The sequence below is a fragment of the Podarcis liolepis genome (genome assembly GCF_965112155.1).
Source record: "Podarcis liolepis genome assembly, chromosome: 2".
NCBI lineage: Eukaryota > Metazoa > Chordata > Lepidosauria > Squamata > Lacertidae > Podarcis > Podarcis liolepis.
In genome coordinates, this window is record NC_139555.1 from 44,120,743 (window position 1) to 44,136,859 (window position 16,117).

General features: G+C 42.2%; 1 protein-coding gene across 5 annotated transcripts in view; it reads left to right on the plus strand.

The window, feature by feature from the left end:
* CACNA1A (calcium voltage-gated channel subunit alpha1 A) overlaps window positions 1-16,117 on the plus strand; it is a 265,156-nt gene that overhangs the window by 200,288 nt on the left and 48,751 nt on the right. For all 5 annotated transcript variants that reach the window (XM_083489607.1, XM_083489608.1, XM_083489605.1 and 2 more), the window contains 6 exons: window positions 3,279-3,395; window positions 3,997-4,062; window positions 5,034-5,149; window positions 5,577-5,727; window positions 8,294-8,421; window positions 11,607-11,703. In XM_083489607.1, coding sequence (XP_083345733.1) covers window positions 3,279-3,395; window positions 3,997-4,062; window positions 5,034-5,149; window positions 5,577-5,727; window positions 8,294-8,421; window positions 11,607-11,703 — 675 coding nt within the window. The remainder of the gene's footprint in view (window positions 1-3,278; window positions 3,396-3,996; window positions 4,063-5,033; window positions 5,150-5,576; window positions 5,728-8,293; window positions 8,422-11,606; window positions 11,704-16,117) is intronic.

Here is a 16,117-nt window from a genome sequence, read left to right on the forward strand (position 1 = left end):
AACTTTTCACATTTAACCTTCCCTTAATGCATACAACTTTAGCTGGGTATCCACTTACCACCTAAACACAACACATGCAAACACATTTCCTCACACATGAACTGACCCTAAGGTCCTCTCAGCGATATTAAGATTCTCCATACACTTTCAGCAATGCACAGACAACCTCTGCTTTGGTCAGTTGAGGTAGAACAATCCCTTAAAAGAAGTAAAATATCATTATAACTATGGAAATTAGCCCAAGCCCATTTAGGAGTATTGAGAGGGATATTAACATCCCTTTTCCTGAGAGTCAGTTGTGGACGGTGAGTCAAAGAGAAATCCTCAATTTTATTTCTCTGGGCCACTTTCAGTCTTACTTTTCTAACACACACCGATACTCCTCTTAAGATTAGGGTAGACATTAATTTTGAAAGATTGCATGTGCGTCCGTTTCACATATTTAACAAAATCTCAAGAGGAATCTGTTGAGAAAACTTCTTCAAAATGAAACAGACATATATATAATAAATATAAATCAAATTGAAACAGACACACATCACAGACACAATGCATAGCTTGAAGCAGTGATGCCTCCTATACTGGTTGGCTGACTTGGTACAATGATCTAAATATTCAGTTGCTGAAAGGACATTGCTACTTAAAGTCCAGCTTTTCTGAGGGAGGGTAAATTGACAGTGGCCTGTAGTGAAGCTTAGTGATAAAGTGTTCAGAAGAAGGGAGGCAGAATGAATGGTACAGAGTAGGAAATGGACTGAAAGCAGGGAATCTGAAGGAAGGGTAGGTGAGCTAGGAAAAAGCAGCAACGGGAGTTGAGACAAAAAAGAAAAGGAGGAGGCGGCAGTGAAGAAATTCTACAATGTGTAGGATCAAGAGGCAGGTGTATGGTGTATGTTTGGGGCAGGAGAGTGCTAGGACTGTTAGCCAAAAGAGACAGGATGAATAAAAAGTGTGGGGCAAAGTAGAGTGGACTGAAAAAATGCAATAAAATTTGTAGGTGGAGACATGGAATGGAACTGAAGAAAGTAGGATACAAGAAGAAAGCTGAGCTAGGACTGTGGATTTTGTCTGAAAGGAAATGGGCAGGCAAAAGAGGTTTGGAGGACTAGAGACAGTGGAACTGGGGGGGGGGTGTTTCTAGATCTAGTCTGACACAGGTTTCCACCGGTTAAATAGTTTACTTTCACTGCATCATTGTGTCCTAGAATAAGATTCAAAAGGCAAGGGGCAGAGCTGAAATATATATATTGGTTTAAACAAAAGAGCTAAATGTTTTGGCTGAAAGATTGTCCACTTAAGATATTGACCTTAGAATAGGCTTAAAAAGTAATGTAGGAAGTGAACTTTGGAATACAGGTGGTTAATAGGAAAGAGAGAATGGTGTGTGGCACCATTCCTAATGGTCTGTGTGGGCATATATTTCCAACTGGAAATGGGTGTGGGTCCCCTGCCTGTCTCTCTTTCCCTCTGCATGAATATCATTCTTTGTTTGTCCTGCATGATCTGAGCATGGCAGTTTTAACAAACTGGTTTCACCCCATTGTATGTGTCACAGAGCCACCTCCACTACTGCCACCATGCATGTCCACTGAAATCCCAATTAGAGGAACAGCCTTTTTGGAGGGTTGGAGAAGGATGGGCTTATAGCTTCTGGGAACACACATGCAAGCACATGCATACAAAGAGTGAAGATGCAGCAATTAGGTTCTTTTCAGAAGAGAAAATAAATCCTATTACAGTACATGGATATATTTGGCTGCAAGAACCACACTGTCCACTGTGTTATCACACACTTATAATGTCCACTGTGTAACTGCATGGCAATTCCTCAGTCTTTGTTTTATAATTATAGAGCAAGGCATGTAGCAAGCCGGTACATGTTGAGTGGTCACACCAATCTTTTGGCATGTGTATTGCCTGAGTCTTTTTTGTGCAGTTTTCTTTGGAGTTTGTGTATGAGGGGCGCTGTAGCACAGGTACTTTCATGAGTCTTGAGGGAGATGTTGGTGCAACTACATTCATTCCTGTGGTGTATGTTGCATAGATATCCCTACACACTCAATCCGCCAGATCACTTGCACTGTTTAGTGTACTATGGTGAAGCCACATGGTAATTCTCTTTGGAACCGTTAGAGCCAGCCAGGTTGTCCCTTTACAGTGTTCTCATTGCTTGAACATGCAATTCGGGTTCCAGTGAGATCAAAGTGTGGTTCCATTGAGTTCAATATCAAAACCCAGGAAGGGTCCATGGCGCATAGATTACTAAAGCACTTAACCATTCATACTGGGGCTAAAATACAGGTTCCTGTTCAAGGGCTTTTGCCCAGGGATAAAGCTCATGTGTTTCTTACATGAGTTAAATATAAGTTGGCATTTTGTATCTAAGTTTATCTTTTTCTGTGCTAGGCCTTTCTTCCAACCTTTACTGGAACTCTTTTTTAGAAAGTGTCTGAAGGTCTCAGTGGTAGTTACTAGAGATACACAAACACATACATCAATATTCTATTGTCCAAACTCAGGTGATATCCTAACCCTCAGAAACCTTGGGCATCTTTCGCTCTCAGGGGCTGTGGGTGTCTGGCCATAGAACACTTTGCAACTAAGCAGTACATTGTCACACTTCAATGTATTCGTTTTATCCCAGAAGCTTATATGCCATTTCCTCTGAAGGAGACAGATAAAAATGCATCTTGGTGAACCCAACAGGAGAATGTTTTTCCTATCTTGCCAGAATCACAAATCCTTCTTTTAGCTACAAATTTGTTGAACTAAGCTCTTCCTTCAGGGCTTGGGGTGTGGCCCAACACCTGTTGGGTGCACAGAACAGATGCATTTTCCATCGAGAATGATATGAGTGCAAGTCTCCAGACATTTCTCAGCTCTCTTCTTCCTCACTGGCACTTGTCTTGCTATCTCCTCTCTCCAGATTTGTGTGCACAGAACATGTGTGATGTGAGGCCACACAATAATGTTCTGCCTGCTTGTGTCAAAAAATATCAGTGCATTTGGTTGTGGGTATATTTTAAAAAAATGTAATCATGTGCTAATGAATTATCACTGATTTTCCAAATGGATGATTTTCCAAGTAGAGGGGTGGCCTTATTATCATGCTAATTTTCTTCATGTGTGTGATCCCTCTCCCTTTCTTTGCTATTCAGTGATCCTTACTAACCACTGCAGAGTTGGTTTGCATTTGTTTTCTTACCAACCCCCTGAGTCTGTGGTCACCACATCCCCACCCTGATCCAGCTAATGCCACTTTCCCTTCATCTCCCCAGAACAACTTCATCAACCTGAGTTTCCTTAGGCTGTTTCGAGCTGCCCGTCTCATTAAGCTGCTCCGACAAGGCTACACCATCCGCATCCTGCTCTGGACCTTTGTCCAGTCCTTTAAGGTAATAACAAAGGGCTTTAGGATTGAGCTACTAACTTGGATTCCTTGAGATTTGAAGTTGTGGGTGGTTGAGAGAGAAAGGGAGGGAAGTAGTAGGAGTGCAGAAAGTTTAGGAGATTATAGCTAGAGACATCCAACCTCATCCATCTACCTGTTTATTTCTCTGTTCATTCACCACCTCTTATCATGCACTTTGAATCATGAATACTTTCTTTCATGTTGTTGAAGTTGAATCATGTTTCATTAACTCACCCTTTTGCATGGGTAAGTAATCACTGCACGATTTCTGTAGTCACGATGTGGCAGGGATTAGAGGAAGGAGTGATAGAGTCTACAACAGCCTTCTTCAACATGGTCCCTCCAGTTGACTCCCATCCTCCTTCATTCCTGACCATTGACCATACTGACTGAGGCTGATGTAGTTGTAGGGCAGCAGGGTGGGGAAGACTGGCCTACAAGCAATCTCTTTCATTGATTCAGTGACAGCAATCAGTTTGTAAGAAGAAGGGAGCCATATTCCCAGTAAAACAAGTGTGGTACACACACACAAAATGTGAAACTTAAAAAAAGAATAATGTATGCTCATGTTTTTCCCTCACTAGGCCCTTCCGTATGTGTGTCTGCTGATTGCAATGCTCTTCTTCATTTATGCGATTATTGGAATGCAGGTAAGTGCCAGTAAGCTACTATCCCATGCTGGGTTTCACCATGAATGCTGCAATGCCTCTAGTGCTTAGCTTAGGTGGAGCCTTTGAACTTGTAAAGTGAGGACCAGCCTAGTTGGGAGCTGCCCCCAAACTGCAGAAGACTTAACTTATGGAGCGCTCTAGCACATTGTAGTGTCAACGTTAAGAACATCTACCTCACCCTTGCAACATGCCTGAGGTCTTCCTGCTTGTACAATAAACCCTAGTACAAGCTGAAGACAGACAGCTTGGTGCCTGTCATCCTCATTGTTATAACAGCATTCCAGGTTAGGATGAGTGTTGTCCCTGTAGTATTGCCTTACCTTGCCTTATAAAAGCTTAGTGTACAACTGCACTGTCCCACTCCTGCTATCAGAAGAGATTTGATGTCAGAGAATGAGGCACATCCCCTTTAAGTATTCATCCTGAAGCACCCACTTTGCTGCAGGACTATTTAAGGTGACTGGTACTGGAAGAATTCTGCAAGTTGTTTTTTGCTAGGATACCTTACATTCAGTCTGTCCTTGTAACCAGCCCCACAGTAAACTGCCTGGGGTTGGTTTCAACTGCTGGCAGCCTGTTCTGGCCTTTTGTTGTTTGTTGTTTGTTGTTGTTTGTGGCCTAGTCCATGTAGGCTGTGGTCAGGAACAGATTACCTTTTCATTTCCTCTCCAAACATGAAAATGAGCCCCACCTAGCCTCACTGATAGGTGACCTACATCCATTGCTACAAGCAATGGCTCTACCACCACTAGATAGCAATGTTTGGAAACCTACTCTTTCCTGAAGTTTTCTTTTTGGATCTTTTGTATTTCAAGGCTTTTTCTTCATTTTGTTTTTATTTAAAATAAAAAATTCCTTCCAGTAGCACCTTAAAGACCAACTAAGTTAGTTCTTGGTATGAGCTTTCGTGTGCATGCACACTTCTTGTTTTTATTTGTTTGTCTTCTCAGGTCTTTGGTAACATTAGCATTGAGTTTGATGAAGATATGTCCGATGATGAGAAACCTGCCATCACCGAGCACAACAATTTCCGCACATTCTTTCAAGCCCTAATGCTTCTCTTTAGGTGAGGCCCAGACCTTATTCATGCGCAGGAAGCCCACTTCATCTAGCCAAGGCCCTGCCCAATGCAAAAGATGTACAGTCACCTAGATGCAGGGCAGTAGCTGTACCTAAAACAAACTGAGTATATTTCATTAAAGGACCAGAGATTGCACTATACAATACTTCTTTTGCTTATCCAAAAAGTGACTGAATCAACAGACTAAATGAAAAATCCCTGTATTAACAAGCTTCTACATCACAGTCAAGGGATTTTTCTGTAACTACCACCCATGTGTTCTGGAGGTAGCTGCAGTTCTGTTGTGAGACCCCAAAAGCTTATGGACCTTTATTGGTTGTTATGGACCTTTATTGATATGGAGATGCTGCCATCCCAGCTGTGGTGGATCCCCAATGCTCACTGTCTTCTTTTTCTCTTCTCGCTTTCTTAGAAGTGCCACAGGTGAGGCTTGGCATGAGATCATGCTCTCCTGTCTGAGTGGAAAGCTCTGTGATGAGAAAGCAGACCTCAAAGGCAAAGAGTGTGGCAATGAATTTGCATACTTCTATTTTGTTTCCTTCATCTTCTTGTGCTCTTTCCTGGTGAGTCAAAATTCATAAAGGGGAGCGGGGGCGGGGGGGACATAGGACTGTGATACACAGTTTGATAGAACCAGGATGCCAGCAGACCACCTTTCTAAGGTGACAGTTTCATTATGCAGTAGTAAACACTTGTTGTGGGGATTAGGACATCTTTCCACAACATGATGCAGGAGTTACAGGGCTGTTTGTTTTTAGAGACAAAGTTTTTCATTATTATCAACTGTACAGTAACAGAATGAGCAAAGGGGATGAATGGGGAAGGTGGGTAAATAGGTATTGTGTGCTTTTAGTGTGTTAGATTGGCACGCACGTATTTTTAAGTGCCATAAGTGTCAATCAGAGCAGGCATTCCTAATAGCATTATAGACATTTGGGTGTTTTGCCAGAGGAAGATCGCTTTTTTCTAGCATTCAAATATTAATCACATGGAGAATGCAACTTTCCCTCCAGCGAGCACTTCTGTGGTTGTGCAACTATCATATACTTTTATTAGCTGGTACCTGTACTGATGAACAATACACTTCTCCCCACATAGTCTTGTACCATGTGAGAGTTTGATTTTTTTAATTATTAGTATTTTTATTGACATATCTTGTAAAAGTACAATCAGTTGAAAGCGTCATATATACATTGCCCTGTTATTTATAATTCTAGAACATAATGAACATTGCCCATTTTTCCATGATTTTGTTTGATTGGTTTACATGTGTTCTGTTAAAATAAGTTAAGTCATTGTTATGATAGATCATACCTTCTCTATCCACTCTAAAAAAGATGGTGTATTCCGCTTTTCCAATACTTGGCAATTGTTATTTTTGTGGCTGTTAATAAATTAACTACCACCTCCAAGTCATTTTATGAAATTAATTTTTTTAAAAATCCTAAAAATACAGTCCTAAGATAATGAGGCATAAGATAATCCATAGTAGTATTAAGGATTGTTTTCAAAACAGATTGAATAATAGGACACACACCAAAAATATGTATAAAGTCTGCTTTTCTTTCCCCACATCTCCAACAGTTTGTCCTCATCAGTATTCTATATCAAATTCAACTTATAAGGGGCACAGTCCCATTAATACTGATTTTTATAATAATTTTACTTTAAATCAGCTGATTACCTTTGAAGACTATGAGCTCATATTTATTTCCATTTATATGTATTTATTTCATACCCATATGCTTTCTAATTTTTTCCCATAAAATTACTGGTTGTTTGTTCTGTATCTTGAATCAGATCGTAAAATTTACTTATATTCCCCCTTCTCTCTTCATTTGTAAAAAGAGCTGTTTTTAATGGTTTTTAAGTGTGTGTTTTTACTGCTGTAGATACTGAGCAATTCCAGCAGGAACACTCAAGTATCTTTATCTGTCTCCCAGGAATATGGGCACTCTAGGCAGTTGCTTAGTTTGCCTTTATGGTTGGTCAGTCCTAACTGGTGAAGGAGGAGCTTGGGGAATGGCTCCAACATTGGTCAACATCTGTTCTCTCACCAATTAGTGTTACTAGTGGGAGAGGATACCTGAAGCTCTGAAGCAATAAAACCCAGTGTGGTATCTCCACTCGAATGAAGAGCTGCTGTATTTTGTAGCTAACAAGTAGTACCAGTAACAAGTAGTACTTGCAATATGGAGTCTTCCAGTTCAGGATTTTAGTTAGCTAGCCAAGAGCTCTTTGAGGATACCCCATTCAATTTCCCCTCCCCTCTGATTTTCTATGTTGTTTTTCCTCCCACCATCAGGCAACATTCCATGGCTACTGAGCAAGCTTAGTCCTCATTGAACTGTTGAGTCCTCTGCAACACACACTGACGGCTATGCTTGCTCAGGAATGCTAGCTGGTGGTTGTTGCAGGCCTGGGGGAGAACACAAAAATGGGAAATTATGGTTTTAAAAAAGAAGCTTTTTTGTCCTTCTGCAAACCTGGGGTTTTCTGTCACACCTGCTTGTGTGTGGATTATACCGTTTTGGCTTCATAAGCCAATATTCAGAGAATTCAGTTAGCTGTTAGTATATTATTTTCTGCCATTTGCACTCTAGAGTCAGGGAAGGACAGCTTTTGAGTGAATTGCAGCTTCATTTCTCAAATGAGGAACAGGCTGTTTGGTAGCTGCAAGAAGGACCTGCAGCTCCCAAGCATGATCATGATCTAGTGTGGCAGTGGTGGTTGCAACCACAGGAGGTGGCTTGAGGTAGGCAGCAGCCTTTGCTTTGTGGCAAATTGTATGTATGTGTAAGAGAGAATGTCAGCAGGTAAATGGTAAGTTGTATTGTTCTACTCACAGGTATGCTCATTCCAAGTTTTAAAATGTTACTTTTGTGCCTGCATATCTGCATATGTAAGTTTGTTCATGTTTCCGTTGCTAATATGCAATGGGGGGGGGGGAGAGGCGAAGGGGTGTGCCACCATTTGCCATGTTGGTCCCTCTCTCTAGTTACTTGAGGTCACATAGACTCTGGGCCTAAGCCTTGGTTTGCAGCAAGATGATAATTCTCAGCATTATTGAGCATTTCACCAGTTACTTAACATGTCTGTATCCATCTGTGTGCCTTCTTGATATTGCAGATGTTGAACCTTTTTGTGGCTGTTATCATGGACAACTTTGAGTATCTGACGCGTGATTCTTCCATTTTGGGGCCCCACCATCTGGACGAGTATGTGCGTGTGTGGGCTGAGTATGATCCTGCTGCCTGGTAAGGACATGCCTACCTGGCCGTTCCCAGTACTGTACTCACAGCCATTGCCCCACACCAAGCATAAGCTTGGGAAAGTGGATCAAATTGATCCATGCTTGGGGAAAACTCTCCTTAGTAAGGAAAACAGGGGCAGGGGATGGAGAAGAATTAGGCCTTAGAAGCTGGGCAGGGAGGCTACAGCTTAAGAGTCCTGGGTTCTGCTGATTCCAACCCTATTAGGAAAGAGATTTAGCAGTGTGAAAGCTAAGACACCTATGCTCTCTACATTACTTTCACACAAGAAGTGCATTGGCTGGTAGGAGCATCGACTCCTGCATTTTTGTTCATCTCAGGAAGGAAAACAATATTTAGGACTACAAAAGAAAAATAGTCTTATGCTTGTTCTACTCTAACAGAGCGAAGATATGATGTCACATTTGTAGATACAGTCCTTATCTGTAATGATGTGAGAGAAAGGCAGAAGCCTAATCTGAGGCAGAGACTGGAGCCACTGCCCCTGTTTGCATGCAGCTCCATTGTGAGTCACCCACCTTAGCTGAGTTCCAGTCAGTGTGGATCTGTGGCCACTGCCACTCTGCCATTCCCATTCCTGTTGGCTAATTTCTGTGGGTCTCACTAGGAACAAGAGATTGCAAGAAGCAGATATGGGGGGGTTTATCTCTGATTAACATTTCCTCTTTTAATTTTAGGTTTTTGCAGCTGGACTCTGTCAACTCCACACACACACACACACACACACACACACTTACATTAGCTCATATGTCCAAAAGGGCATGATGTATGGCCCCTTGTGCCCAGGGATACCTGTTGCCATTTCCCTATTCTACCTAGTGGGCTATGTAGCCCCTACTGTAGGAAAACTGAGTAACATCACTAGTGTCACTTGAGCCAGACATGTGTATCTGAAGAAGTGTGCATGCACATGAAAACTTATACTCAGAACCAACTTAGTTGGTCTGTAAGGTGCTATTGGACAATTTTAAAAAAATTTTATTTATTGAGCCAGACACTTATCTCAGTGAAGCCCCTGATGGTGGCAGCTATGCTTCCTGTTTTGTGTCATGTTAGTAGTATGTGAGCTAAAAAAGGGTTATTGTGGTACTGACTTGGAAGCCGTCACAGAACCTACCAGTGTTATGTATTGTTCAGCCATCAAAGAAATGTGCTCAATAGCTCTGTTAGTTATAAATGACACACTTCTCAAATGTTGGCCTGTAGAGAGGCGTTTGTTTGTTTGTTTGTTTGTTTGTGTGTGTGTGTATGTGAGACAGAGAGAGAGAGCATGTGTATGTGTGTGCCTATCATTCTGGTGTGTAACTATTCTTGTAATTTTTTTATGGTTTGCTGGGGAGGAGGCCAAGCACTCTGCTGCTGCAAGCAGGCACAGTGAGCAGAGTTGTGATAATTGGCACCTAACAGAAGGTCCACCCAGCGTTCTCTTGGTATCGTTTGTCACCCCTGTGCCCTGTTGAGAATGAATGCCCGTTGTGTCCAGGTTTAATGTGTTTGTTTACGCTGCCAGCCCTAACTGGCAAAACCTGCCAAGCCCAGCTGAGGGAGTGTTCATCAGGGAGCCTGTGCCATGCAGGGGCAGGAAAACCAGGTCTGCCCCCGCCTGAGCACTGGTTTCTATGCATTTAATAATAAGGAAGAAAAATGTTGGAATGGGAAGCCCAGGGCTCCTAGAGTCCATGGCACAATGACTGGTTTTAAAGCGTCCATTGTGAGTTACAGAAAGGCAGCAATGCCTAATGGAAGAAATACCCAAGTTGGGACCTCAGCTCACACTTGACACATGATCTTTGATAAATCTCACCATGCTGCGTAGTTGTGTGTCATTCCCCTATCTTCCTGTCACCCTATATATTAATGGAAATGGTACTGGCTCATCTTCTTTCCCAGTACTGATGGAGAACCCAATAGAGCTGCAGCAAAACCTGGGCTGCACAGCTCTGAGAAGCCCCTTTCCCCCTGCTGCCACCAATGGGAATGTACAGTTTCTCCATAAGCCCTGGGGGGGGGATGGTATGGCTGGACTGAAGGTCTCTAGCCAGCAGTCCTGCTATGTTCTGTGTGTTCATGACAGTGTATGTGTTTCTCTTGCCCTGTAGCGTCTGCACTAACCCCCGTGTATTCTTCTTGCAGTGGCCGAATTCATTATAAGGATATGTACAGTTTATTACGTGTAATATCTCCCCCCCTGGGCTTAGGCAAGAAATGCCCTCATAGGGTTGCTTGCAAGGTTTGACTTACACTAAAACCTGCTAGCATCAACGGAATGAATGTTGCTTATGATTTCTTTAATATATATATTTCATATATATATATCTATATATATCTGTACACATACCTATCTATATATATTGCACTTTCAAGAGTAATTTAATGTAATTAGCCAACAGAATGCGTGAAATGATGCTGCCACCCAGACCAGTAACGCATGGAGCATACCGGTTACCTTGAACCATCTCTGCTTGCTGTTAGCTGGAGCTAGGCCTGGAGGGTTCTATGAGTCTCTCTCTCTCTACTCACCTCCACCACTCTCTGCACATTAATACTTCATTTGGGGAGGACAGAGACTCCATTGACACCTCTGCCATTTCCCCCCCTCCCCTCCCCACTTCTTTCCACCCCCCTTTCCCTCCACCTTCTCTTCCTGCACTCTGCCCTCCTCCCACATTGGCAAAGAGGGGCTTTCTCATCTCAATCTGTCTTTCTCTTTCTCTCCTTCTTTCTGTGGATCATCATTACTAAGAGGACCTGACTCTGTACTCCTTGGCCCTATAAGCCCATGGAGGATTGTGGTCTGCATTTATAACCTGAGGCTGAGTAAACTAGATGGAGGCACATGCTTAAGTTAAACCTGTCCCATTTGCAATGGGAACGCTAGCTCTGTAAGTACGGAGCTTGCACTTAAGCATTTTGCTGGATCACAGCCAGTTTGAGGAGCCATCTTTCTACTCCCAGTCGTCCGTGAAGATCAAGCATATTTGAACTCTTGGCTGATAAGCAGCACAGTAATCTTTACATTTTTATCTTCCATTTTTTTCTTTTCCAATTGATTTCCAATATTTTTCTCTTCTTTGCATCTCTCTCTCTTTTCTATTTTTCTGTGTATTTTTTCCTTTTTAATTATTATTAATTTTTTTTGGTTGTTTTTATTTTTAATTTTTTGCTCCCAGGGGCCGGATGACTTTCATGGACATGTATGAGATGCTGAGACACATGTCTCCACCCCTGGGGCTAGGGAAGAAATGCCCTGCCCGTGTTGCTTATAAGGTAGAATAATTTTTAAGAAATAAACAAGGCATATTTCAAGTTAGCTTCATTTTTAATTATTTTTTTTCCAACAACAAAAATACAAAAGCTATAATTTTTGTACATTTCTTCCCCCTTCTCAATACAATTTCTTGAGCAGTAACAGTGTGTCCGTTCAGTACCGTTAGCGTTTCATGTTTCAGAGACTCCATTATGGCCAGTAAATGTTGGGTGGGTAAGAAACAACTCCAAGGTGCATGATCCTACTCAAAATCCTCCATCAAAGTGCCACCACCCTGTCCTCCTGCATCTAGCAGAAGAGACATTGCTTTTAAAATGTTTCACCTCCCATTCCCTTTGCCCCCGCCCCCAAACAATTTAAACAGTTGTAATTGCTCTGAAACTATCCAGCCAATACAGATACCCCAAATGAACTGGGAAGAACAAAGCCGGAAGGGGAAGAGAGACCAAAGATCCAAAACACATTTAATGGCGCTATGAGTACTTTTGATCAGGCCAGTGTGTCCGCTTCTAGTGCAGGGAGTCACAATGATATTAGTCACCATTACCTGCACTCTCCAGAAAGAACTGATGCCATTGGATTGAAATATTTTCTAAATAAGTAAAATGCAAGGCCTTGTGCATCTATTCATCAGTTTTCCTCTACCTGGGCAATCTTTCCCTTTGACCCATAACACTGTAGTAGAGCTCCTGAATCTCTGTTAAAATCCAGTTAACCACATTGCAGGGGTAGGTTGCAGCATAGTACATATGACTGTTGATGAGCTTTTTGGTGTCAATATAGGGAACACTGCAGAGAAAATTAATGTTATACCCATTAGTTGAAAGCATATGAAGCACTTGAACTGCCCATATATGCAGGTGAACAATGTAGCATATAACTAGAAGTTTGCCCACACTCATCCATTCCAGACAAAATCCCCCCAATGTGATGAAGTTTCTGTGGTTCCCAACTTTCTTGAAAGCACCTCACATGTTCAGCAATATCCGGGACCCAAAATCCCCTGGTGTCTTTCACAGCATGAACAGAGCTCTCCCAGGAATTCCTGATCAACCTCCTGTAAGTAATGTGAAATGTGGGGGTAGCACAGGTAGAACAAGGGCAGAAGCATGTTATTCAGACTGCATGAGGTAATTTGCAGGGATGAGTTAATTTCCTTGTATCTGGGTTTAGATTATCTGGATAAATTCCAGATAAATTTAACAATATTTCAAAACAGCAGGAAATTAAATGTAAACAATATAGTAAGAAAGTGCCCCCATCTAACCCCACCCCACTGCATCCTGGAGACATTGGATAGTGTTAAGGGACCAGAATGCATGTGTGGTTTCCTACACATGATGAGAGCCTATGCAATGATAAGACAAAGTCACCTTCAGTTTCAGTGAGGGAGATAAAGCCATGGGAAAGTGATAGGTCACCAAGGAAGGCGAGGACAATGCAATTTACCCCATGGTCCTCTTTGCCACCCCTCCCAAGGATATGGGTTCCTAGTTGCCCCTGAGTGTCCTCCCAGGCTTTGTGGAGCCTGTTCTGCACCTTGGTACACAAGTGGCCATTAGGAGATTTGGGGTAAGGTGGCATCAGTATGCTGATGCTACCCAGCTCTGCTCTGTAACATCAGGAGAGACTGTGCAAGCTATAGATTGGTACCTGGTCTAGGAGCTGGATAAGCTTCAACTGGTAAGACAGCTACAGCCATTTCTGGATCAGAATATCCTGACCTCCAGGCTGGATTACTTACTTCAGTGTACTTGCCTTTGGGGTTGGTCCAGAAGCTGCAGCTGTTGCAAAATCTGGTGCTTAGCTACCAGGCTGTTTGTGCTGCTGGTTTTGCTGTATAAAGACCTATACAGCATGGGACCAGGATACCCAAAAGATTGTCTTGCACCTTAGATACCTAGTTGATCATTGTGCTTTGCAGGTGAGGGCCTCCTCAGAAGGTCCATCCTGTACAATGTCAGAATTGGGCCCTACCATTTGGAATTCCCTTTCCTTAAATAGTAGATAGGTGCACCTAACGAAGATCTTCCTCTTTCATCAGGCCTTTTAAGATGAGATCTTTACCAGTCTGCACCTGTACTTGAATTGTTTTAAAGATGGTTTTATTATTTTATCCCTTGTGGTTCACTGCCTTGGGCTTCTTTGAAAGGAAGGGCAGGGTATAAATTTAATTAATAATTAATAAATAAAATAAATGACATCACATCTAGTTTGGTGCTGATAATGATTTATAAAGCTCGTTCTGAGCATTTGATTCAGTATTTAACAAGTAAGCAATTAGAGTGCTCACTTGCTATGCATTTTTTTCATAACTGAAGTTTTTCTGTTGTATGTATCCTGGAGATCACTTTTGATCTACACCACTTTCTGTAACCATGGCATAGGCATGGCCACTTGGTGCTGCATTCATATGGCAGCAGCTGATAATGCAATTTAGTACTGAAGCATAAATTTAGGAAACAATACTGAATAATGAAAAATAGGATTTTGAATGATGGTCCTTTTTCAGTACACTAGGGTATGCTACCCATGTTAAGCCTGCTCAGTCACCAACCTGCCATTTGAGCTTGTGGGAATCAATGTCCGGATTAGAACACATGGCACAGGACTTGCAGGTGTTAGTGTGCTTGGCACTTGAAAAACCATCTATCTGGAAATGAACTGAAACTGGTAGAATTGGGCTTGTATTATGATGGTCTTCACAGAGTTTTACTATGGTTTAAGCTCCAGTTTATTAGTTCAGACTTTTGTGCAAGACAGATAGTATTCACCTTCAGCTGCCACCTTCAAGAGCCTAGAAGTGCAGGACTATACTCATTACCTCTTACACATGTACAGGCTAGCAACAGAACACATGCCCAGGTAGAGCTCCTTCTGGGTAAAAGTTAGACTCAAGTCTTGGGCTCCATCCACCAACTTGCCTATGGGTTGCAGTTCATTCTGCAGTTGGGATTGCTCTCTCATGCCCTTCCGGCCGCCCATAAAAGAATAAGGGAGGTGGGGAAGTTCTTGTAGTTGTTCTAATGGCTCTTTTGATCTCTTTGCATAACTTAAAACAGACACCCATGCCTTTTCAGTGCTTCTGCCTCCATAACGGTGTAACTTCCTACAAAAGAACACAACCTAAGGGGAAGTAGTTCACTACTCTTAACCAGAGACGAATTAACAGCAACTAACCTTTTTCTCTGCCCCCTTCTCTCTGCTGCTCCATGCCTCCTTCTCTGTCAATGCAGTTCTAACCTATCAGAAGCTTTTCCCTTCTGCTCCTCCATAACTTCATATTCTAACCCTAAACCTTTTATGCATCTCAGCAGCTGATCATCAAGCTACATCTTCTTTCTCCTTTTCTTCCCTAAGTCTACCACTCATACCCAGAGCTTCCCCTCTCACATTTTCTGTGTTATGTGTGTGATCTCTCTTTCACCCTTCTGAACCATTGGGTTTCTATTGCTGGTTCATGGCACAGATATTGAAAAGCTCACTCTCACTTGAAAGGGTCCTTGGATTCTGCAAGTTTAATGTGGGGAGAAGGGGGAAGATATAAAACTCTGCCAGTTTTATCAGTGGGGATAGACTCTGTAGTAAAGGTTTCAGTGCAGTCTGATGCCACAGAAACTGTGTAGTGAACATGCCACTACAGGATGAGAAATGTAGGAAGATTTGGGGAGAGGGTACTCAAATCCACCCAAGCAAGAGCAGTAAGTAAAGATGAATGTTTGAAAGGGCCATGGTGAGTAGGAGGCAGTAACTGAAATAGGCTTTTCAGATGAAAGATTATACTACTGTATCCTAATGGCAGCCAGCAACTAATACTTCCTTCAGACTATAATATCAGGCCAGTCGTTGTACTGAAACATATGTGAAATGATCAGAGTGCTGGGAGAGACGAGGTCAGTTTGCTCACATTGCTCTGCCAATGGAAGAACCTTGTGGGAGGGGTGAATTGCACAGCTATGCAAGTGCCACCACACATTTCCGATCTCTGATGCTTGTGTGGTTCTTCACATGTAATTCTACCCCTCCCACATGGTTCCTGCGCTTTTAGGTTACCAAAGTGGAAGCCATAAGAGAAGTGTGATCAGTCTCCAACTGCATCTTGCTACTGAAGTAAACAGGACAGCTCTTTCAACCTCTTGGTAGGTCCTTTTTGTGATATGTTTTAATTTGGGTTTAGGAGCAGGGGAAGGGTGTTATTCTTCTTTTGGAATGGTCATAATCTTACTCAGTGAGAAAACATGGATTTCTCAGCCAGTTTGACTGTATCTTATGAGTTGAACATGCTTAATAGAAACAATATGTATAAATGAAAAATTACTATTAAAGCAGTAAGTCTGATGGAGAATATTGCATGCAGACTAAACTTGAAGAAGTAACAATAATCACTCTGATGTTTTGATACTACTGTGACTA